This window comes from Phalacrocorax aristotelis, chromosome 5, assembly GCF_949628215.1.
Source record: "Phalacrocorax aristotelis chromosome 5, bGulAri2.1, whole genome shotgun sequence".
NCBI classification, from domain to species: Eukaryota; Metazoa; Chordata; class Aves; order Suliformes; family Phalacrocoracidae; genus Phalacrocorax; species Phalacrocorax aristotelis.
The window spans coordinates 39,401,938-39,425,946 of record NC_134280.1 but is presented as its reverse complement, the minus strand read 5'-3'; the positions used below and the strand labels follow the sequence as shown (position 1 = coordinate 39,425,946).

The following is a 24,009-nucleotide window of genomic DNA, read 5'->3' as shown; positions in this document are numbered from 1 at the left end:
GTGGATAGTAGGTTGTGTGTTCTGTACTTCAGTTTCCTCTCCATTAAATTAGAATAGGCAGAATAGGTAGGTGTAATCTGCAGATGTAAGGCTAACAAAAGATGTGGGAAATTGCAGAGGCCGGTTTTGAAAGATGCTGGTGTCAGACAGCCAAGTCTGTGAGTTTAGGTGCCTTACCTGATTAAATGTTTTAGCAAATTTAATTGGGAACCAGGCTGCAGAGTACTTAAGTGCCATGGAGATTGTAGCTCTAGGGTCTTTTCATGACCAAACAGATTTTAAAATGGGGACTAGTATTCCTTATTTGCTTAACAGATTTTAAAAATGCTTCTAAGTCATAATGTTTCTGTTGTTGTTTGTCTGTTTTGTCTAATTAGGCTCTGGCAGAACAATTGCAATCTATTTTACTTTGTGTTTGTGCTCTGCCAGATAGACATAACCCTGAATTTAGTTTTCCTGTAGATGCAAGTTCAATAAAAATAACAATACTTTTACTAATGAGAATAACTATGTAAAGCTAGGATTCATGCTAAATTAGTATCCATTAGTGACTTAGATCTACAATGAAGGCTTCCTTGCTCTCTGTTGTGTGTCTCTATTCATTGCAGAGCAGTCCATAATATTTTATTAACAACATTTATTTTTTTTTTCTGGAACCATTGCCCAAAACTATTGGAAGAATATGTGATTTCCTGTAACATCAGAATGAGACAAATGGTACTGCTTGCTTTTATTACTGTACAGAAGTGTCTTTCTTTTGGACTCAGACTTGTAAATGGCAAGTAACTGGAGACTAATGGAGCACATGCTTCAAAGCTTTCCATCTGGTCCCTTGGTGAGCAAAAAGAATTTATTGTCTATGTTCTAATCAGTCCTCATTATAAAGAAAAGTACTCCCGCTCCAAGTTCCTGGAGAAACTCTTACCTTTACTCAGAGAGAGAGAGGGCAACAAGTACTATCCCCTTATGCATCTGCAGGAGAAAAATGAATGGGGTAAAAAGAAAAAATGAGGCAGAGTAATTTTGTGCTCTGAAACTGGATAATGCACCTGTCAACGTGTATTTATTCTGGTGGCCTTCAGTGACATTTTCTAGTGACAGCAGAAGAGAAGCTAAAATGGTTTCAAGGAGACCCCGTACATACGAGTTGAGTGAGCGAGAACTATATTCATTTGAACGTGAGCAAAACTACTTAAATTAAAGATCCCTTTTCTAATTTGTTATATTGGAAATCTTCCTCAGAGCTCCTCCTCCAGTCATCCCACCAAATAGCCCCTATTTATTCATTTATTTATTTTATTTCTTCACATACATTTAGGAAAAAAAAGGAAGGAGGTAGTCCCCCCAGTCGAGGCCATCTGTTCTTTTCTTATTGGGGGGAAAAAACCCTACAATTAGTGTCTTGTTCATCTTTTCATTTTAATAAAAAAAGAGAGGGAAAGAACGAAAGAGAACTATTATGCAAATACTCTGCAATTTGGTTTCAAATATTCTTTGTACTATGATGAGCAATTTCCTTTAATACAAACTCAGCCTACTTGCCAGGACTGTCGGGTTTTTTTTGTCTGTGTGTTAATATAGGGAAGGGAAAAAAACCCCAAACTTTTATGAGTTGGGGAGGCATGCTATGTTCCTCTGATGGCAAATTTTTCTCATCCTTTTTTTCTATCTTTCTTTCTTTGGCACTATTACAGCTATTACTCTTTAAGTTGTCAGAAAGATGTTGTATAGGTTTTTTGAGAAAGAAAGAGAACCAAAATAGCTTTACAAATCTCCAGTTTCATCTCACTTTTCATTGTTCCATTGCCATGATGAAGTGGTCTTGAAATGGAGGACTCAACTTAGTGAATGAGAAAAGCTTTCTCCCTGCCTTTTTTGAATGCCAGTTGCCTGTGATGGCAGCATTACCTCTAAGAACAGACACATAGCTTTGTTATAAGGAGCTCCTGTGCTACTTGTCAGTGGTATGAGATTTAGGGCTGAATAGCATAGCCAAGATGAAGTCCTTCTGGTCCTTGGTATTGGACAACCTAGCTTGCTCGCTGAAAAATTCTGAAAACTGATGATCTGGAAAAGATAAATGAAGTGTAGAAGGAGGAAAGCAATATCCTCTCCTGTTTGTTGTGTGTGAAGCTGAAGCATGGAAAAAAATGAAATAACTCACCCAGGATCTGTCAGTAGAGGTTTTGGAAGAATCAGGAGCTAAGCTAAGAGGCTCAGATTTAGAAAGCTTCTGCTGTGTGTAGTGGGCTACTTGTGGCAACATCAGGAGACAGGCAGGACTGCTACTGTAGCTGGGCGACTCCTGTACCATCAGGACTACTAGTTTAGGTTGTTGCTGTACAACAGTCGTACAGATGGCGGCATGGTCATATCTTAAAGCTTAATAAATCTGCTGACTTTCAGTAGGGCTTACAAGCATCAGACACATTCGAAAAGCCCACACTAAACCTCCTGATTCTTAACCCTTCGCAGGCTGAACTTTGGGAAAGCTTCAATTCACTTATAAATTTTACATGCTTAAGCCTGTAAAATACCAAGCATAAAGTCCCGGATCCAGTAAGGCATTTTAGCACAGCTTAGTCAAGTGTCTTGCCAAATGAGGCCTAATTGGCCATCTAACTATACACAAGTGGCATAGTTTGCTTGCATTAAAAAAAAGCTGATGCCCAATGAATCAACCACAAATTGGGAAAATATGTTCAGGAAACAAAATTAAGGGAAGTAAAACAAGACCAATGAGACCTTTAAGCAAAGTCAACTGCATCCCACTTTTTGCTTCTGTGGCTGTAACTGGCCAGGGAATATAGGACAGTTCAGAATTCCTAATCTGAGCCTTCAATGGATCTGTTCAGACAGTCTGACCCATTGCTTGGGGCTCATTACATCAAGCATACATTACGTCAGACTGGATTTTGCCTAGGTATGCCTAGCTCTGGATAGACAACACAGGAATTCATGGTACTTAGGGGCCACTGATCCCCATTAAATGCTCTGTGGGAAATGGGGAATCTTCTATGCATAGAGTCTTTAAGCACACTAGAGTAACTGAGTCACTTTTGTTGTTACAGGAAGCTCTTATCATGGCCAGCATGGACCACCCGCACCTGGTGAGACTCCTGGGTGTCTGCTTGAGCCCGACCATTCAGCTAGTCACTCAGCTGATGCCTCATGGCTGCCTGTTGGATTATGTCCATGAACATAAGGACAATATTGGCTCCCAGCTTCTGCTAAACTGGTGTGTCCAAATAGCTAAGGTATGTAGTTCATGCTGTCATTTTTTTCTCATTTTCATAACTAACTGAAAAACATGTCATGAAAAAGAAAAAAATTGTTTGGGTTTTTCCAGGTGTGTTTTTGTTTTCAAGAAAGTTGGGTAGTTCTTGAAATACACACTGTTTTGGTTGCTTGCAGTATTATAGAGTAATTGTTAATATGTAAACCAAAACGTTTCTCTTGACTGTCTTTCCAAGTCAGTGTTAATAGGGGTGTGTGTGTGTGTGTGTGTGTGTGTTTCACAGGGGAAAAAAAGTGTAGTGGGGGAGAAGCCCCCCATGGGACATCTGGGACTGGGCACAGAATGATTTTTCATCCTCTCTTACTGTTCAGTATTCATAGATACTGATTTAACCTGATTGTAGTTTTCAACCTTTCTGAATCTGTATTGCCAGTTATATTCTGATCTGCCATCAATTGTCTGCCCCCACACTGCCAAGAAGATAAATATTCACTTCATGTCACTCCTTTGGGAACCACCACGGTTCTGCTGTGTTTAAGACCTATCACAACAGCTGAGGCTGGAGGGTAATATTGCTCGTCTCTGCAGAATGGGAAATCTCAAGGGCTGGATCCTGCTTTGCTTGACGTGGTATAATGCTCTCTGCCTTCCTGTGGGGTTTCAAGAGCAAGAGTGAAGCCATTATCGTTCAGATACAGACTGTGCTTCAGCTGAGGTGGAACAGAGTATAGGTCATAAATGCGGCCCTAATGTAAGCCTTGCACAATGTTTTACATATATTTTAGGGTGTGTTTAGATATTCAGTGCTGTACTAAGACCAAGTTATTGATAATTGGTTGCAGAGAGTAACAAGATCTGGGAGTGTAGAGGGCCATAGTTTTTATCCATTTTAAAGGCTCTTGCAACCGGAGTGGTGTACAATGATGTTACTACGAATGATAATCTGGAACCCACTTTTTATTTAGACTTATTTAGAAATTATTTAAAGTTTTAGATTATTTTGGTGAAAATGCTTGTTACATACAAATGTGTGCCACAGACTGCCCTCTTATATTAAATTGCAGCCTTAAGTGAGTTTGCTGCAACATCCATAAAGAAATCTTAATTCAAATTGTAAGGTTAAACTTTTAGCACTGGAGAGAAACCTGGAGATTCAGCAATTGTTTTGGTGGACAGAGTAGCAGCCATCAAGTGAACATTCACTTTTAAAAACTTCAATGCAAAATATTTTCTTACAAAAGTAAGAAATCTGGCAAATTCAGCTAGCCCTGTGAGCTTCCGTTCAAGAAGAGGAGGAGTTTGAGGTTCATCATTATTAGGGACTTTTTTTTTGCCCCCCCAGGGTCAGATCTGTTGTCAAACCTGCCTGACAGTGACAGTAGATTAAATGATCATAATGCTGGGTAGAGGGGTTGATCCATAGAAAGGGTGGGGAGGAACGCAAACCCACGTTCTGATGTTGTAGCATTTTGTAGATGTGTTAATATCTGTGACTCTGCTGGGCTATGGTGATAAAGCAGCCAGAATTCCACGGAATAATAGAACAGACTGATGGGGATTGCTTGTATCTGGATATTTGAAAGTGTTTTTTTAGGGTTGTTATCAGACCAGGGAAGGTAGGGGAGGAAAAAAAACACATATTCCTGTTTGAGTCCTTTCCCTCAACATAACCTCCTTCCTATCTGTTCTCCACTGTCTTGATGGATAGTGGCCATTATTTATTACAAAACATTTACACAGTGGCATACGTGAAAAGATAATCCACCTTTATTTTCACTTTATGCATGCATATGGCCATTGACTCATTGGACTAATAGCTGTACTTGCTTTGCTATGGAATTTATGTGGGCAGCTGATTGAGGGAAGCAAATAGCCTGATCCATAGCAGAGGCTGACAGATCCATGGGAGGGTGTGTGGAAGGCAGGTCATGGTTTTCCCGATGGTGATGCTTACCAAAGTGAAGTGGGTTATAAAATGATTTCCATTGTGAATAGTTTCAGCATAATGTGGGGATTGGATTTAGGTACACTCATTTGAAAATCATTGCCTGCTGGTTTTCTGATCACCATCCACCATGGGATGTGGGAGAAGATGAGGTATTACAGATATTTGAGTTCTGAGGAGGTGAGCAATACAAAGAAGTGAGATCATACATGTGATATTAACTGATGAAGTGTCAGGAAGAAAAAGGGAGATTCTTTATATCAAAAGGTAGCCTATTATTGAGGGGAAGTTTCATAAGTTTATTGAAGTTTAATTAAATTAATCTTCTGCATCACAATATTATAGAATCCCAGGTTGGAAGGGACCTCAGGGATCATCTAGTCCAACCTTTCTAGGAAGAGCAAGTCTAGACAAGATGGCCCAGCACCCTGTCCAGACGACTCTTGAAGGTGTCCAACGTGGCTGAGCCAACCACTTCCCTGGGGAGATTATTTCAATGGTTGACTGTCCTCACTGTGAAAAAATTCCCTCTGGTGTCCAATCAGAATCTGCCCAAGAGCAACTTGTGTCCATTCCCCCTTGTCCTCTCCACGTGACTCCTTGTAGAAAGGGAGTCTCCATCTTCTTTGTAGCTACCCCTTAAGTACTGGGACATGGGGATGAGATCCCCTCGAAGCCTCCTTTTCTCAAGGCTGAACAAACCCAGCTCTCCCAGCCTATCCTCATATGTCAGGCTTCCCAGTCCTTTGATCATCTTGGTGGCCTTTCTCTGGACCCCTTCCAGCCTGTCCACATCCTTTTTGTATAGAGGGGACCAGAACTGTATGCAGTACTCCAGGTGTGGCCTGACAAGTGCTGAGTAGAGTGGGATAATGACTTGTTTCTCGCTGCTGGCAATGCTGTTTTTGATGCAACCCAGCATCCTGTTGGCCTTCGTGGCCGCAGCAGCACACTGTTCACTCATGTTGAGCTTTTTGTCCACCAGAACCCTCAGGTCCCTTTCCACAGAGCTGCTCTCCAGCCAGGTGGATCCCAGTCTGTGCTGCCCTCCCAGATTATGTTTTCCCAGGTGCATGACCTTACACTTCTCCTTGTTAAACTTCATAAGGTTCTTGCTGGCCCACTCTTCCAGCCTATCCAGATCTCCCTGCAGATCAGCTCTCCCTTCTGGAGTGCCTACTTCCCCACTCAATTTGGTGTCATCCACAAACTTCATCAGGCTACACTTGATGCCGTTATCCAGATCGCTTATGAAGATATTGAATAACATTGGGCCCAATATTGATCCCTGGGGGACTCTACTTGTGACAGGTTGCCACTTTGAAAAGTAGCTATTTACCACCATCCCTTGGGTGCGGCCTGTCAGCCAGTTCCCCACCCACTGCACAGACCACTTGTCTAGGCCATAATGCATCAATTTCTCCATGAGGAGGCTGTGGGGGACCGTATCAAAGGCCTTGGAGAAGTCCGGGTAGACAGTGTCCACCACCCACCCCATGTCAACCAGGCAAGTCACTTTGTTGTAGAAGGCCACCAGGTTTGTCAGGCACGATCTGCCCTTAATGAAGCCATGTTCTTCAGTTTAATTTTGCCTTGACCTCACATTACAGCATGACGGTAGTCCACTTGGCTACCTGCAAAGGGGACGGCAGCAAGTGATTGTTTTCTTGGAAAAGTGCAGTACTTGGTACATAGGGCTGACCTGTTAACTCTGGGCCACCACAGTTTGTCTGGATTATTTTCTCCACGTTTTCTTCATGTGTCTCTTTCCCTTCTCTTATTTTTCTGCAGTGGTTGGTACTGAGCATGGAGAGAATCTGGCTGGGGTCTGACAGGGAGTTCTGCGTTTTGCTGCTTTTGCGTGCATATCAGTGGTGTTTAGTAGGGCATCGCTTGTTAAAGTTGAGAAGGTCACCACAGGTACTGACTACTTGTGTGCTACACCAGTATGGTGCAATCCTACTGCAGAAATAAACCACGAAGAATTAAAATGTGCCTTTAACTCTATTTTTTTTCTTGTCTTTGGAGACCTTCAGTGAGTTGTGTGTTGAAAATCTTCCCCATCAGGTTGCATCTGTGCATAAAGTTACATATCTTAATTATTATATAGGAGGCTGTCAGTGAACAGAGGAAAGAAGTAGGAACATATAAGGCTGTGCACACTGTATAATGTATGAGTATTGCAAATGTTGCACAGAATTTTCTGCATTGTATTGTGCTTTCTGATGGGAAACAGGAATGCCTATTCTTTTGCTGTCTCTCAGACTGTAATGTCAATTGGTGCTAGAGGACCTACACAGGAAAATGTTTCAGAACCGGTAGGAAGAGTAATCTTCAAGATCACCAGACAAAGAGTCCCTTTATCCCAAAAAGTGGAATAAACATGCAAGTCCTCTGCTAGCGTCAGGGCAGCAGTAATACTTGTTTTCCACTCATCTGTCACATTTAACAATGACTAGGAATCAGTATGCAGCCTGCGTATAGGAGAGATTCAATTTGCCTACAGACAGACCATCTCCAGAGGAATGAGTGCAGAAGATATCCATTGCATCAAGCACAAGTTTCCATTCACTGCAGGAAGGTCTGTGTGTCCCACATACCTGTATCTACTGTGCTCACATTTCAGGCCCTACCATACAGCTTGAGAATATCTCTCCACATCTTGCTTTTCCAGACTTTTGGGAATAATTGTAGTTTCTTTCTGCAAGCTACTAAAAAGGTGATTAGTGATGTAATAAGAGGAAAAAATGATCAGTGACCTCCCAGTCCTATTCTCTGCTCCCTGAAGTAGCTTCTGGTATCTTTACTTAGATGCATCTTTCTACCCCCACTTTCCCTCTTTTTATGGTGAGAATTTTCCCCAACAAGAAGACAACTGAAGGAACTGGAAATACCTCGATTCAGGCTGATTTTTCCGAATCGTTTAAAATCAAGTTGCTACTGCAATACAGTTCCTCCCTGCTGCGCTTTTCTCCATCTGCCAATGTGCAGGCATTTATTTATTGAAGTCATTGCTTCAGAGTTCACTTGTTCTGCCAGGCTGTTCATTTCCATATGTCTCTACTTCTGTACAACTAGATGCAAAAACTAGTTAGGCGCTATGCCTGGTTGCCAACCTGCATATGTCTCTGGAGATCATTTCTGAACGTTGACAATAGGGCAGTTATTAAATATTATCTACTGCCAATTGAAAAAAGGTTTGGATGCTTTTTATTTTGCTTATACAGATTGTGTTGAGTTTATTTTGACTGTTACATCATTGTAGGGTAATTGTGTTCTCTTTCCAGAAGCTTTAGCTTCTTATTTTATGGATGAAAGTTGTAAAAATAGAGTGGCCCCCAAGCATTCTGTATAAAACATGGTTGTTAGACAGCAGCTGCGTCTAAGGGGGTTCTTCCCTTCTGCTTGCAGAAACACAAGGCACCTCCTTGTGTCTCACTTCTGTGTGTACTGAGTCGCTTAGGGACTGAATGTTTAACATTTTTGCTCTGAGTTCAACACAGCAATATTACGTGGAGTTTGATGTCCATCAGTGAACTATGCTTACGTATCAAGATACTTCCTAGAGTGGGAGCAAGAGTGACAAGCTCGGTGGCCTTGGGGTATAGAAGGATGGAATAATACTTCATGAATGTCTGTAGTGTTGGCTACTCAAGAAATGGATTGAGAATCAAATTTTGTAAGGTTACCACAAGCCTAGAAGTGAATTCTCCATAGGTGAATTACATCCTTGTCAGAGAGTGTATGACAGATATATGTCAATCAGGAAGATTTAACAAAAAAAAAAAAGAAAAAGAAAATAAATAAAGGTAGTGTGTGCTTTGATATTTCAATGTGTTTATATAATTTCTCTTAGCAAGGGCTGCTCAAACATGCTCCCTGGCAACTTGGAGGTGTGGGGGTGAGGGCATTCGTACTGAAATGCGTTTGAGAAGAAACATCTCAAGGTGTCTAGTCAGAAAAAGTTGGTTACATTCTGCCACTAGGTGAGGCTAACTAGAAGGCACCTGAATTCAAGGCTGTAACCTCTCACTGTTACTCTAGTGGAAAAATTAGCCTGGCTCCTCTTGGAATTACTTGTGCTGTGCTCAGATCTGTCTCTCTCAAGGGCACATAGAAATGCATTTTTGCTTCTGCAACTTGGCATTACAATACTTCCTAAATTCAACATAAAAGTTCAACCCAGGCAGCCCTATCTACTGTTTTAATTTTCTTTCTGGTACAATTATGGTTTAATTCTGCTGCTGTTGATTTGTGTTACATCTGCACCAATTTTGCTGAGCAGTGTTTGAATGCGGAGGAACTTTCCCTGCCCCAAAGAAGGCAAGGCAGAGGAAAGTGAGAAAGCAAGCAATCTTCCTAAAACAAAGCAGCCTGTGATCACTCAGCCTGTGCAGGAGAGCTCAGCTCACCGGGGTCCTAGCTAGTGCCCCATTCTGTTCTGCCCGGTATCCCCAGGGGCTGCCAGACCTGTTTTTTGCATTCTGAACTATAATAATTCATTCACAACCCTTCAGGATACTAACGAGGTAAAGCAGAAGTAGGTTGATACAGTGGAATGTCATGGAAGGAAAATCAAGTACTTCAGGGGATTACTTTTTATACCATTTCAATATAAAGAATTCTCAAATTACCTTAACTAAAGCCCTGCACAGCATCAGTTATCCAGGTATGCAGGAAAACAATGTTCGAAAACACTCTAGGAAAGAAAAAGAGAGAGGAGCTTGGGGATCGAATTTTAATGAAGCAGATGCACATCTTCAAGTCTGTTGAGTATTATTCCAGCACACTTGCAGTTATTACTCCCTCTCAGGATTCTCTGCCAACAGTGCAGATCTGCAGCTGGGAGTCTCCAGGAGCCATCAAGCTAAAGAAGCTTGCAAAGCCTCCTTACCACTTCTTTCTGCCATGCTTTTATCTGTCCCTTTTAGCTGGTTCATGTTACAGGGCTCAGTGCCCTTATGCCATTCTCTTGGCAAAAAGGAGGGCCTGTCCACTGCCTGCTCCCGAAGTCTCCTTCCACATGAAGCTTTTTAGAAATGTGTGTTTTATTACTGCCCAGAGCAGTGCTTCTCAACTGGATGTAAATTCACAGGCTATGTGAAATTCAAACAATCTGTGTTGATTTACGCAACTGAGAAGCTGACCCAAAAGCTGGTACGGCACTCACATCACATCCTAAATTAAATGGGGTTTGGCCTGAGCCGCTTCACATATGGAGTAAGGGAGGCTCTGAGCAGGGAGGGCTAGAGGCAAGCGAGGTCCCCTTGGCTGCATTGTGAGGTGAGGAGCCTTTCTCCTCCATCAAGATTTGATGGATTAGGAATGAGTTCTTAGAGACAGCTTTTGTTATTCTGCTGCAGATGGGATGAGAGAGAAGCTGTGTAAAGTGGGAGGAAACGGGGGTGACTGGACAGGTTGGGAAGAGGTGGAGGATAGTGGCTGCGGTTCAAGGTCTCTCTTTTTCATTAAAAAAGCCTACCCTACAGCTCAGTGACTATTCCATCGTGGAGTGAACAAAGGAGTTTAATGACAGTCATCTATCAGCTGTCCACATTTTAAGCTTCAAGATGTCTCTATTCCCAGAGCTCCTTGCCGTGACAAGGCTAATTGTATAATTATAATGCTATACCAACCCCTCCTGACATGCACACACTGGCAAGGACCAGGGCTAAGGGCTGTGATAATTATCACTGCAAGCAAGTACATTAGCATAAATGTAGTTTACTAATGGGGCTGCTCTATTAGGAAGTGCAGTGTATAGAAGAGTAGGATCTAAACCAAGGACTATGAAATTAAAGCCATATTGAAACAAGGCTTTAATTGTGTGGAGGACCAAAATCGGAATAAGTGGGGAAAGTATCATCTTGCTCTCCTGAACCCCATTGTGTAGTTTTCTTTTCTTATTCCAATTCCACGTTTCTTTTGATCCTATCAGTTATTAAGAATGTTTTTTCCATCAAAGGCCGGGCAGAAAATAAATGTTAGGACTTTGATCATTGTGATCTGCCATGCTCAGATGAACATGTGCACATTGAGCGCAGCCATTGCTAGTATGCTGGATCAGGGCCTGGCAACTCTTCCCTTGACTGTTAGTTGCTGTGGCTGGAAATAATACTCCAAATAAATCAGGGTATTGGATCCTATTAAAAATAAATACAGCATCTCTGTGCTCTGTGTGTTTCCTTGACAGGCACGGTATTCCATGTTTTCCTGCACAGCTATATACCTATTTAGGGAGACTTCCATGCAGTTTTGCCCCCTTTCTTCACCAGTCATTTCATCTGGAGTATTGAACTACTGTAGTACCTTATTTATCTATTCCACCAAACCTAGTTGTCCCCAGGAGAAGTTTCCTGTGAAAAGCATTACAATGATGGAACATGCGATAAAATCATCAACTTAAATGTTGAACAAGTTTTTTTCCTTTCTTTCATTTCTTTCTTTCTCCTTTTGTCTCAGACTGACTGTCCACTGACCAAATCCACACTTTCTTTCTCTGTAATGTTGTCCTTTACATTCTTTTTGTCTGTCTCTTCCGTATTTTTGCAGTGTTCTGTGTCAACCTGTTTCCTGTTGCTCGCTCTTCACTGTCATTTCTCCTTCATTCTCATTCTCTGGCTGCTTGGCTCCCTCTAGCTGGTACCCATTCAGTGCTCTGAAAGAGCACAGGAGCATCATGCCTGCCACCCACCACAGTTTTTATGTCATCATGTCTCATTACAGGATTTGGAGACGACCTCAGTTTCCTTATTTCTCTAATAATAATGCGTTTGGTTTTGAGGGTTTTAATACCAGCTAGCTGATGACTGCATGAACCCCATGTGCTGTTTTAGTTGGGGGGAGATATTTGAATCTGGAAGACTGCATCAGAGCCACGGGGAAAAAAAATGTAAGGTTGGGTTTATATAAAAATTATAGAGGTATCTTTCTTCCAGCTTTGTGCTCTGACCTCTGATTCTCTAAGGCTTTTCTTCATACTATAACAACCTCAGCACGATAGTATTTGAGTTGTTTATGGTCTTTAGTGTGTGTGTGCATATATTTGGTCATTAGCTCTAGAGCTGGGTGGAATGACTCAACCTTTGAGGATGACTATCTCTACAGACTACACTGTCTAGAAGATAAGCGTAGGCTAGCCTTGTAGCTTTCTGATAGCTTAATTTACAGGGGGATAAATGTGAAGGGTACGGGTGATGACAAGGGCGCACAGAGGATCTGGGACAAAGCAGGTACTGGAGGATTAAGCTAAGGTCAGAACTACTAACACAAGCATGGTTAGATTTCTTTTCTGCACCATATTAGCAAGCTGTACCCTTCTGTACTGTATAAGGTCCTGTGAGCAGGGTTGATAACATGCTTTCAGCTTGTCAGTGACTAGGAGCGATTTATAGTAAGTAGTAAACATACTTTCTCCAGTCTTAATCTGACTCCTTCTGGATTATCTAGGTTTCCTCTTCTCTTCTCCTGAAAAACCCAGCATTACCTAAAACAGTTCCATGGTTCTTAGAAAAAACAGTGAAGAGGCAGATTTTTCAGCTATTTACAAATCACATCAGCCTTTGCAAAGGCAGAGAAATGAGTAATTTATTGCACAGAGATAGACAATTTATTGTTTTGTTAAACGAAGGGTGCACTTAGCACTGACATTTATAGGGTCTCTGATATTGGGGGCCTGACAGCCACAGGCTACAAAACCCCAAAGGCTGGCTTTGCCTGAACATACCAGCATTCTCATTAAGTACACTGAGCTGCACTGAGGGCCGTGGGGGAACATTAGATTTTTCCTAGCAGTCCCCAACAGTCTGGCTTGGGAAAGCATTATTGAAAACCACTCCTAAATCAAATTCAAGATATTATAGGAGCACCTACTACAGTCTGTCAGGATTTCTATTATAAGCCCATATTTTTCAGGTTTATAACTCAACCATAAAATTCTGCTCTGGACTGTGACTTGGCATGAAATGTCTCAGCCCAAAGCATTTTTTTATTATTATTCGAGAAATATATGTATTTGGCTATTTTTAAGTTGTTCAAGTTATGAAACAAAAACTGGTTTTCTCTCTATATACACACCTGTAAATTTAAATTCTTTTCTCCCTAGTGAATGCCTTCCTTTCAACATTTTATTTTATAACATAAATTTTCCTGCTTGGATAACTACAAAAAGTGGATGGCCAAGGCATTGATGTTCAAAGTTAGGATCCCCCACATTTGTGCAGAGTACCACAGTATGCACCTGCCTCACAAAAACCTGCTCCTAAAACTGCATAGGAGTCTTCAGGAAATTCTGCAAGGCTATTTGCAAAAGCAAAATCTAGATCTCTCTGTTCTCCTGCGTAATCCAATGCTCAGGCATAGGTCTAGTAGCCTTTTATACAAGAAAAAAGAACTGGCCTGTTGAAAGGGAAGAGAGATCCTCGGCTTCTGAAGCCATTCCAGATGAAGGCTGTGGTCCATAAGTATGAGATCAAATCTAGCAGATGTCTGTTAGCGGAAGAGCTACTGACCATGTCCTAAATCCAGCTGTATCTTAGAAAAAACAGGACTGTCACTCTCCATGTATAATTGCTGTTCTGTCCAAGTGGGAGCCAGGCGTAGCAGCTGACTGAAGCCTGTTGTCTCCTTATCCTGGTGTGACTTGCTGTATCAGGGGCCCATGAAAAAAGTGCAAAACAGCAGTCACTTTGTACCCCTTTATGAAACCTTGTGGAGGTATATCTCAAGCCATAAATAAGACTTGAAGATAGCACCATACATCCTGGTACTTTGCTGATACATTCCTTCCATCCCAAAATAAAGTTTTACTGTAAAACACTGGGACATGTGACACAGAAAATCTACTGAAGCTGAATTCCCCTGAGACACAGCAGTGAATACACCTGCAGCAGTGAACAGCAGTCAGTTAAACGGCTCCTCAATCAACTGGGGATAGAAGGGCAGCATGACTGAAAGAATGCACTTTCCAGGGATACTGTGTAATCTCTGTGTGCACTCCTGTGTGATGCAGAAGACCAAGGTGAGTCTGCTTAATGAAATATGAGAGGGGAGAGGGCAGTTCCAAGTGGCTGCTGGCACCATTTCAGGTGCCATGCCAGCCCTCAAACCTACAGGGTCATCTGGCAGTCAGGTGTCATTAGTCAATGCTCTCCGCCTTTCCCACATCCCATCTGTTTCTGCCCAGCCTGTTTGTGCAAATTAGCTCTCAGTATGCAGCAGTTCTCACTGTAGTTTGGTTTTCTTTCTTCCTGTGACTTTCGTACTTCCTCAAACTTTACTCTGTCTATTGGCCAGATAAAAATCCTCCCTGCTTCTGTTTTTATTTACTAACTGTCCATGTTAGCAAAAGGAGGGGATCATGTTCTGCACAGTGCATGACTTAAACCTGAAGTCCTGCAACATATTAGTATTTGCTGATTAGAGGGGAAATAGGATTGCGTTATGTATCTCATGAGAAATACTGAGCATTAAAAGAATGCATTGCCCTGAAAGGAAACAGTTCTGAACAGTTCTGAATTTTCCAAGTGAAGACATATTTCTAAGACCTTTGAAACATCTTTGGATTTATACTACCTTTTTTTAATTAATTAATTTTAAAACAAATTGTTTTGAAACTATTTGACCCCTGATCCAGGGGATCAGGCCCAGCCAGCATGGGTTCATGAAAGGCAGGTCCTGCCTGACCAACCTGATCTCCTTCTATGACCAGATGATCTGCCTGGTAGATGAGGGAAGGGCTGTGGATGTTGTCTACTTGGACTTTAGCAAAGCCTTTGACACTGTCTCCCACAGTATCCTTCTAGAGAAGCTGGCGGCTCATGGCTTGGGGGGGTGTACTCTTTGCTGGGTAAAAACTGGCTGGATGGCTGAGCCCAGGGAGTTGTGGTGAACGGAGCTAAATCCAGTTGGCGGCTGGTCATAAGTGGTGCTACCCAGGGCTCAGTGCTGGGGTCAGTCTTTTTTTAATATCTTTATCAGTGATCTGGATGAGGGGATTGAGTGTACCCTCAGTAAGTTTGCAGATGACCCCAAGCTGGGCAGGAGTGTTGATCTGCTCGAGGGTCGGATGTCTCTGCGGAGGGACCTGGACAGGCTGGATCAGTGGGCCAAGGCCGATTGTATGCGGTTTAACAAGGCCAAGTGCCAGATCCTGCACTTCGGTCACAACAACCCCATGCAACGCTACAGGCTTGGGGAGGAGTGGCTGGAGAGCTGCCCAGCAGAGAAGGACCTGGGGGTGTTGGTTGACAGCCGGCTGGACGTGAGCCAGCAGTGTGCCCAGGTGGCCAAGAAGGCCAACAGCATCCTGGCTTGTATCAGGAATAGTGTGGCCAGCAGGAGCAGGGAAGTGATTGTGCCCCTGTACTCGGCACTGGTGAGGCCACAGTTTTGGACCCCTCAGTATGAGAAGGGCATTGAGTTGCTGGAGCGTGTCCAGAGAAGGGCAATGAAGCTGGTGAAGGGTCTGGAGAGCAAGTCTTATGAGGAGAGGTTGAGGGAACTGGGGTTGTTCAGCCTGGAGAAGAGGAGGCTGAGGGGAGACCTTATCGCTTTCTACAACTACCTGAAAGGAGGTTGTAATGAGGTGGGTGTTGGTCTCTTCTCCCAGGTCACTGGCGATAGAATGAGAGAAGACAGCTGCAAGCTGCATCAGGGAAGGTTTATGTTGGATATTAGGGAAAATTTCTTTACTGAAGGAGTGGTCAGGCATTGGACCAGGCTGCCCAGAGAGGTGGTGGAGTCGCCATCCCTGGAGGTATTTAAAAGACATGTAGACGTGACACTTCAGGGCATGGTTTAGGAGACACGGTAGTGTTGGGTTGATGGTTGGACTTGATGATCTTAGAGTTCTTTTCCAGCCTTAATGATTCTATGATTCTATGAAAAAAATTACTGATGACTTACGTAAATATTTTTGTTCTTTTTTTTTCAAAATGATATTTTGTTAGGTTGTTTCATACATCTTACCAATGTCAATTTTAGAGAAGCAACTTCCTTTAAAAAAAAAAAACCTGTTTTGACCAATATTTCCTAGGAACCTGTGTATATAACTGATATGCTACACTCTAATACAATTTAGGTTTGTGTTTAGGCTCAACTTGCATTATTTGCATCATTAATTCCTTTACATAGGGACTTGCCTACAGCAATGTCTCCCATCTCAGCATTCAGTAAACGAATCCAAATTGCATGATAGCATGATATAGTAGATGGGGAAAAAGAAATGAAACATAAGCTATCAGAAGGAGACATGAAAAGGCAAAAAGTACATGAATTTCTGTATGTTTGGGAGTGGAGATAATTTAAGAGCTAGGTGTCACTGAAGGAGAAATTTGACATTTTGAGTAGACTGGAAATGTACAGTGCAACACTGTGAATGATAGGTGATGTCAATTTTAGGTTAAGGCTTTTGGAGATGGCACAAATGAGAGTATGCTGCCATGCTTTACTGATTCCTGGGAATTACCGTGTCAGCTCAGGCTCCTGGTGCACATGGTGTAGCATCTACTACTACATCTCCAGTGCTCCTTGAGAGTGGATGATGCTGGGATCCCTGTGCATAATCTTTATGTGCACTGCTGGCTATGTTGGTGAGAAAGCTTGACGTGCAGTCCTGTTTTGTGTTTGCTGGTATATTGCTGCTTACACACGTGGGTGTGTTAAGTCATAAAAAGAACTTCGCAAGTCTGGGATGTGAAGCTGCTGGGACTCGGCTGCAAGCGTTTCTGAAGTGTTGCACTTAAGGCAGCTTGGAGTCACCTCATCCTGTGCTTTACAAATTTTCAAATTTACAAATTGTCATTGTTGCACTCCCTTGTCATACTTGGGCACCCTCAAAATGGTACTGCCTTCCCACCTTGCTCTCCTAATACGTCTGCTAAGCAGGGGAACATCATTGTCCTAGTAGGTGAGGAACTGCAGAATCAAAAGCCCAGGTAATGTCAGAACTCTGAGGTTGGAACAGATGCCTTTATTTTCCAAAATGTAGGTTTCATTTCCTAACCTTTGAACAATCTTTTCTTTCCATAAGACATAAATGCTATTTATATGTATAAGATGAATAGAGGATTTGGTGTTTCTGAATTGGGAGGAACATAGCTGACTCTTTCTGCAATTTTTTTGGTTTGTGTTTTTTTGGGTTTTATTTTTTTGCACATTTTCGGATTTAAATACAAACTTTGGAGTCCCACATAAAGATAAGAATAAGTCTAAAATACACCAGCCAGGTCACTTTTGATAGAGACAGGATGTGTTGTTACTACTATATGAAGCTCTAGATAACAGTGAAAAACATCCACTTGTACCCGAAAAGTGAAATCAAATTGCAACAGATGTAGTAGTTTGGGGGTATGTAAAGTTCATCATATGAAAAGAGAGTAAATGTTTGGGTGTGTTTAGTTTAGCTAAATGAAGCTTTGTATGCTGTGTTAGCTATAAATTTAGCATGGTTAAATACCCAGGAGGAAAAGAAAGTATCTAAGGTAAAGGACAACACTGGCATGAGAATGAATCTTAATTGGCTATGAATAACTTTAGAGTGGAGTTTAGAAGAAGGTTATTAGCCACTATAAGTGGTAAGGTCCTCAAACCTTCCAGTAGAAATAATGGAGGAAAAATAATGATGTTTTTATATAATTACTTTAAGATGGAGCTTGATAAGTTTATGAAGAAGATTTGGACTGAATGGTACAGTTGCTTTCAAGGGGCAGAATTTGATGACACAGTTGCTTTTAGTTCCCTGTGTCAAAGCTGAGTAACAGGGCAAGAATAAACAATGAATGGAAGTGTTCTGACGCTTTGATGGGCGACAGCCCAGGTCTGAAATTTGGAGCTTCTGCAGAGAGAGATCAGGTTGTTTTGCACTTTGGATTTTTTCTTGTTTTTCTGTTTCTTACTCGCTCACTTTACTCATTCTTAATTCAAATTAAATCAAGATTCTGATTCCATTAGCTGAACTGAATAATGCATTACTCTGAGTTTTCATTGAAATCAGCAAGCTTATTCATGCAGTGATGGTGCTATTCTTGTGAGTAAACATATCAGAATCAATCTCGTGTGTGTTCAGCCTGCTTTACCCCAAGAAAAAAACGTTTCCCCTTTCCCCTTCAGCTCTGTTTTTTCCTCTTGCCTTTGCCTAGGGCTTGCTATCAGTAATTCATAGTATGTGTACAGTAGGTAGAAAACACACATAATGGAATTGTTTAATGAAGACTTTATTACATTTAAACCTCAGTGTTCTAGTTTGTGTTGGAGACTAATGACCTGCAACATTTCTTTTGCAAAACCGACGGTTCAAGGAAAAGATGAAATTACAGTGTCTTTGATTTTGGCTACATTTAAAAATACTTCATTGTAGTTCAGAGCTCACCCACCTCGACAACATTCCATGTTCTCCAAGTTTTTTCCTATCTGTCTTGCCTTCCAACTCTGTTTCTCGTGAGATATTCAGGCTTACACGTCTTTTTGGACTACCGGTATTCACAGAATAATGTCTCATATTTTGTCTGCCACAGTTCTTGCGTTCCTCCCATTAGTTATGAATTCTTTTCTACTCTGCTTCTTACAAGTACAGCTCGTTACCTCCTCCTCTGTAATCTTTCCAATTTCGCTCTTACTTGACTTTCTTTCCCATATACTGCTCTGTCTTTTTTAGACTAAAATCTTAATAACGGTGTTATGCTCTGGACAGTTCTGTGTATCTTGAAATGTGAGACTAATAACAATTCTTTTTACATCTCATTTTAAAACCAAGAATGTCAGATTAATGGTAGAAATGGTAGAAAAACTTTGTTTTGACAGCTCTATATTGGTACTACATTGTGGTTGTTTTTTTTTTTTTTGCTTTGCCTCCCAAACTGAGGTAAGCATAGATTTAATTTGGGGCATTTATTTTTCATAGAAAATTGCAAAGGCATTTGTAGTCATCACTATGATAAACAAAGCAAAACAACCCGCTTCTTTGAATTGAGTTCTGTGTTTCTGAAGCAGATCTTAACAGTTGGGAAGATATTTCAGATCCTTACACTGACTTGGCCGTGTTACTTGATGTTGCTGCCAAGTGCCTAGATTCAGACATTTGTATGGATCACGTCTGGGCCACTGACATATGTATTATTTAGTAGTGTCCCAGGCAGTTGAGCAGTGCACAAGCTGTTACTGCACTTCAAGGATGCTCTCCCTTTTCCTGCCAGCAATCCCATGAGGTTAGCAGAGCCAAATGGCTCTTGTGGCCCAGCCTTCTCCTTCCTGCTCCCCATCAGTGTTCCCAGTGGCAGTGATGTTGCTCACAGTGCTGTGTTCTCTTATGTGTGGACATTTCAGTTCCTGGCAATCTTTATGCAGAATTATGCTTCTGTGCCAGGTGGACATCCAGAATAACCTTCCTAAACCTGAGGGGTTTTTGTTTTGTTTTGGGTTGGGTTTAAGTGGTCATTGCTTGTCTTTGTTGCATTCATCTTCCATGCTGTTCTGAACAGGCTCATAGCTAGGGCAAATTGGCGTTGAAGTTAATGGAGCTACACTGAGTGGTGCTACCTGAAGGGCTGAGATTCAGGGTTTTTCCATGCATGTTGGTTAATTGAGCTACTTTTTTTTCTTTAGATGTTTCCTTTAAACATAAAGACAAGGGAAAAAAAAGTAGAAGGACATTAATGAACGGGAAGGAGTGCTTGGTACCTATGCATTAAACAAAGCCTTATTTGGGAGCACATTCCAACTTGAATTGGAGATTTGTGACAGATTAAGAAGCTTTTTCTCATGAACGTCTGCCCTGTTATAAACCAGGCAATGGAAGATCTTCAGCCTCCTTTAAGCTTTTTGCTTTACCAAGTTGATCATTAAAGAGCAACAGTGCATTTATTAAAAAAGTGTTAAGTCTTGTTATTTTAATTTCATTCATCAGAGCTTCCTTTCATTATTATGTTAGTTCAATCACAGACTCCATTTTAATGTGTTAGTTAAATTATATCAATTTCTTTTCATTCTTTACCTGCCTTTGAATCCCTTCTTAGTCTTTCTCACTGTTTCTTAACTGATCTTGAGAAGACAGTTATTAGGAAATTTTTATTTTGTCTTCATGGAAAACTGTTGTAATACAGTCCTTCAGAAGCAAGCTGAGGAAAACATTCAATTACCCATTAATAGCCTGCCTGTGCATCTCCAGACTCTTCTTTTACACTAGAGAAGTGTTGTTTGGGTTTTCTAATCTCTGCAAATCCCAGTACCACCAGTGCGCACGACTCCTTCGTGTTGCGTTCCAAAGAGGCAGGCTTTTTACCTGGGAGTGGTTATCTTTCATACTCAGATCTGGTTCCTTTCCCATCTCACATCCTCCCCTCCCTCCCGTTTGTCAAAACTTGAGGATAAAATACATCTTTGACATAGTCACAACTTTTTCCAATGTGCTGCAGTCCCTTGGCCCCCAGTTGTCACACGTCTTAGGAAGAGACCCAGGATTCCCTTTGTTAGGATAAAGCTTTAAACTGCCTCTCTGTGATTGAAAAGACTGACTTTGGTTTAGTGCTGTTTTTCCTCAGGGACCGTGACAGAGTTAAGTGATGGTCAGCCAGTGATGTCAAGAAACACACTTATTTTAGGATTAAATTTCAGAAAATGATAATAAATAAGCAGTCTCTAAAGCAAGCAGGCTTTTCAGCCTTTGTCTAATACAGTCCTACATAACACCTATTTTCTGCGTTCCCTGTCTGTTATAAGTGAGTGAGGGAGACTCCTTCTATGGAATAAAAGAATGTCTAAGATTTGGCATGGTTTTTTTAAGTAGGCTGTGGTTTTGTCCAGTTCAGCTGGTGATTTCTGTGTCTGTAAAAATCTCAAGGATGGTTTGTATATTGTTTTACCGTCTTTGGAGCTGGTTGCAATTTGACTTCCAGTCTTTACCTTGGCTGCTGTATGAATGGGTTTAAAGAACTGACCAAAAACACATGAGGAAGCTCCTTTTGCCTGACAGAGCTGGCCAGCTATCAGAATTTCAACATTTGAATCATGAACAAGATTATGCTTTCAAAAAGAAGCTGCAAAAATGCACTTTGCATATTTCATCTTGAAATAAACTCAAGAAAGTTCGTTTAAAATAGGTTCATCTCATATTTTTACTTTATTTCCTGGAAGGTAGAATATGCTATGCCAAGTGTGTCATATGATAACGTACCTGATTCTGACATAATATAGAATTATTTTATTATTGCTATTATAAAATAGAATTGAAAAACTTTTGAAGATACTTTTTTTAGTGCCTATTTCATTGAAACACAAACAAGGAGATGCTTTTGTCAAATAAATAGTGTTCTTGCAGTGTTCTTTAAGTAGTAGCTGCTTTTAATGCTTGCTAACATTGTAAAAATTTATAAAAAATAAATTGATACCTTCACTATATATTTTATCATTATATAGTATCACACTATGATTACAGGAGTAGATATGTCATAACAATATAAAATAATATATAATTATTTAAGGAAAGGGAGAGAAATAAAAATGTTAAGAGCTCTTAACCATGTGAAGGACTAATATCAGGATTTTACCACTTACGTATCACGTCCCAGAATAGTTGTAATAACCCAACCTGTGTTTGGGTTTTGGGTAAGGCTGAAGTGTTCAGGTGCTGTGCAGATTGATGCTCTGTGGGGTTTGCTCATCTCCTGGTTCTGGGAGACCAGAAATTCTGCACTTCTGTGCATGTGTAGACTGTGCACCATGCCCAAAGCTGCAACACATTCAGGACATGTCAAATCAACGGCATTGATGATCTAAGCATGCACGGATTATGCACAATTCATGCGAGACACATTGGATTTACTATATATGTGCTCCAGAGTACACTTGCTTGTGTTTTTGTCCTGAAGATTCTGATGGACATATGGGAGTCCAAGTGTATTAAAATGCATGCAGTAGATTCCAGGGGCTATTTTGATGTAGCTTATCTTCATGTTCTCTCATAACTTTCTAATTAATTGTACATATCAACCTATGGGGTTTTTTGTGGTGTATTCATTTACCTTTTTCTTTTCCTTTTTAAGTGCATGTACATGCACATTTCTATATTGGAAGCAAAGTGTTAGGCCTCTTGGTATTTTGCCCAGCAAGGAAAGAAAGAAATTATACATGACATTCTTGAATTTATTTTCTTAGTAGGGTCTAATGTTCTGTTGCTTGATATGATGCATATATCTAAACTGGAAATCTGCAAAATGAGAAGTAGATAAGCAGTTGCGTTGCAGAAAATTTTGCCTAAGTGCCAAGCACATGCCTCCTGCTTATGCAGTGTAAGAATTATGATGAATAAGCATGGGTAGTGGCTTACAGCTGAAAAGTCATCCACGTGAAGTCATCTGGCACTTACAGTAAAGGTAACCTCAGACCATTTTTTATTTCATAGTCAGTTTGTGTGCAGAACCTGTCAGGAGGCGCTTTCTGGTTTCTCATCATTTTCATGAATGATAATGTTTCACTGCATCCAGGCTGCATGCAGTGAGAAGAGATACACTTTTAATCTTGAATGTGAACATGTTTGCCCCAGAACAAATTAAGGTGAAGAAAAGATCACTTACATTTTAAAGCAGTAGATAAAAAAATGCCATTGACTCTTAAGCAAAAACCTACTCTAGCCAGTTGCTAGCATTCTTGCTTCAGTGGCGCCTGCACTCGGTCTTAGTTCAGAAGGCAAAGATTCAAATGGGAGACCATGTTTTTATGGCAAAAGACAAGATGTGGGGTTAGAAATGACTCAATTCTATTCCTGGGTTTTTTATAGATTTTTTTTTTTTTCAAATGAGGTTTTGACACATCACTTAAACTCTTTTCAGTAAATGTGCTTGCATCCCTTAATGAAATAAAGCATTTGGAGATCCTCTAGTGAAAGGCACTATACAAGTGCCAAGTGTTATTGCTCGACTGCTTCAAATTGAGAGAATTTCATAAGATTACATATGCCAGACCTGTCACAGGTTCGTTTATTTATGTCAACCTGAAGATAAGTGCAATAGTTAGATTCCAATTTTCAGTCAAAGCCTTCACCTTTGTGGTTACCTGAAAGTATGTGAATTGGCACGTCTTAATAAATTTCCACCTACCATCTGACATATAGTAACCAGCTGTATGTTACAGCTTTCTTTACTTGCACAACAATGTGATTATGTGAGGTCCCTTTTAGGTAAACTTTTTAGATAAAGGTCGTTTATGTTAACCAGTTGTACTGTGCATTCTCAGTGGGTGGTACCACACACACACAATGTTTTATCAAATCAGAGCTGACAGGTGGTAGGTCTGAGGTATGATAATATTAGTCTAAATAAATGTGGAAGATGCATAAAAGCCATCTTGGTGTTGGATATGCCACACAGCTAATCTTCTCAAGTTACATGGACATACTTTTATGTCCATCTCAACCACTTTTAAAAATATCATTATCTCTCTTTTCCCACCAGTAACATTGTTTGGCAAAGTCAAAAGTGTTTGAGCCAGTTACATTACTCAGAAATACTATGAGAAAGAATGATTAGTAACACAGATGTATCTGTGGAGTTGCACCATCTAATTTAAATCTTCGGCTTTCCAGATGCAGTTGACACAGACGACACATCATTTATGGCCTATTGTTGTCAGAAATGGATAGCAGAGACTCATAAGCAGTCTGTTTTATAATTGATAATCTAATCTTTCACTGCCCTGAACAGAGACAACTAATGGGTATTTTGAGCCCAGCAGCAAATTGGACATTGTTAGGATCAGCAGGTATTTTAGCTTCAGCAGATCTGTAACACGCCACTTTTTCTAAAGTTTCTAATAGTCAGTACAGATTCAATAATGG

General features: G+C 40.9%; 1 protein-coding gene across 4 annotated transcripts in view; it reads left to right on the top strand.

Annotated features, from left to right (window-relative positions):
* ERBB4 (erb-b2 receptor tyrosine kinase 4) overlaps nucleotides 1–24,009 on the top strand; it is a 647,409-nt gene that overhangs the window by 540,516 nt on the left and 82,884 nt on the right. For all 4 annotated transcript variants that reach the window (XM_075094047.1, XM_075094045.1, XM_075094049.1 and 1 more), the window contains exon 20: nucleotides 3,072–3,257. In XM_075094047.1, coding sequence (XP_074950148.1) covers nucleotides 3,072–3,257 — 186 coding nt within the window. The remainder of the gene's footprint in view (nucleotides 1–3,071; nucleotides 3,258–24,009) is intronic.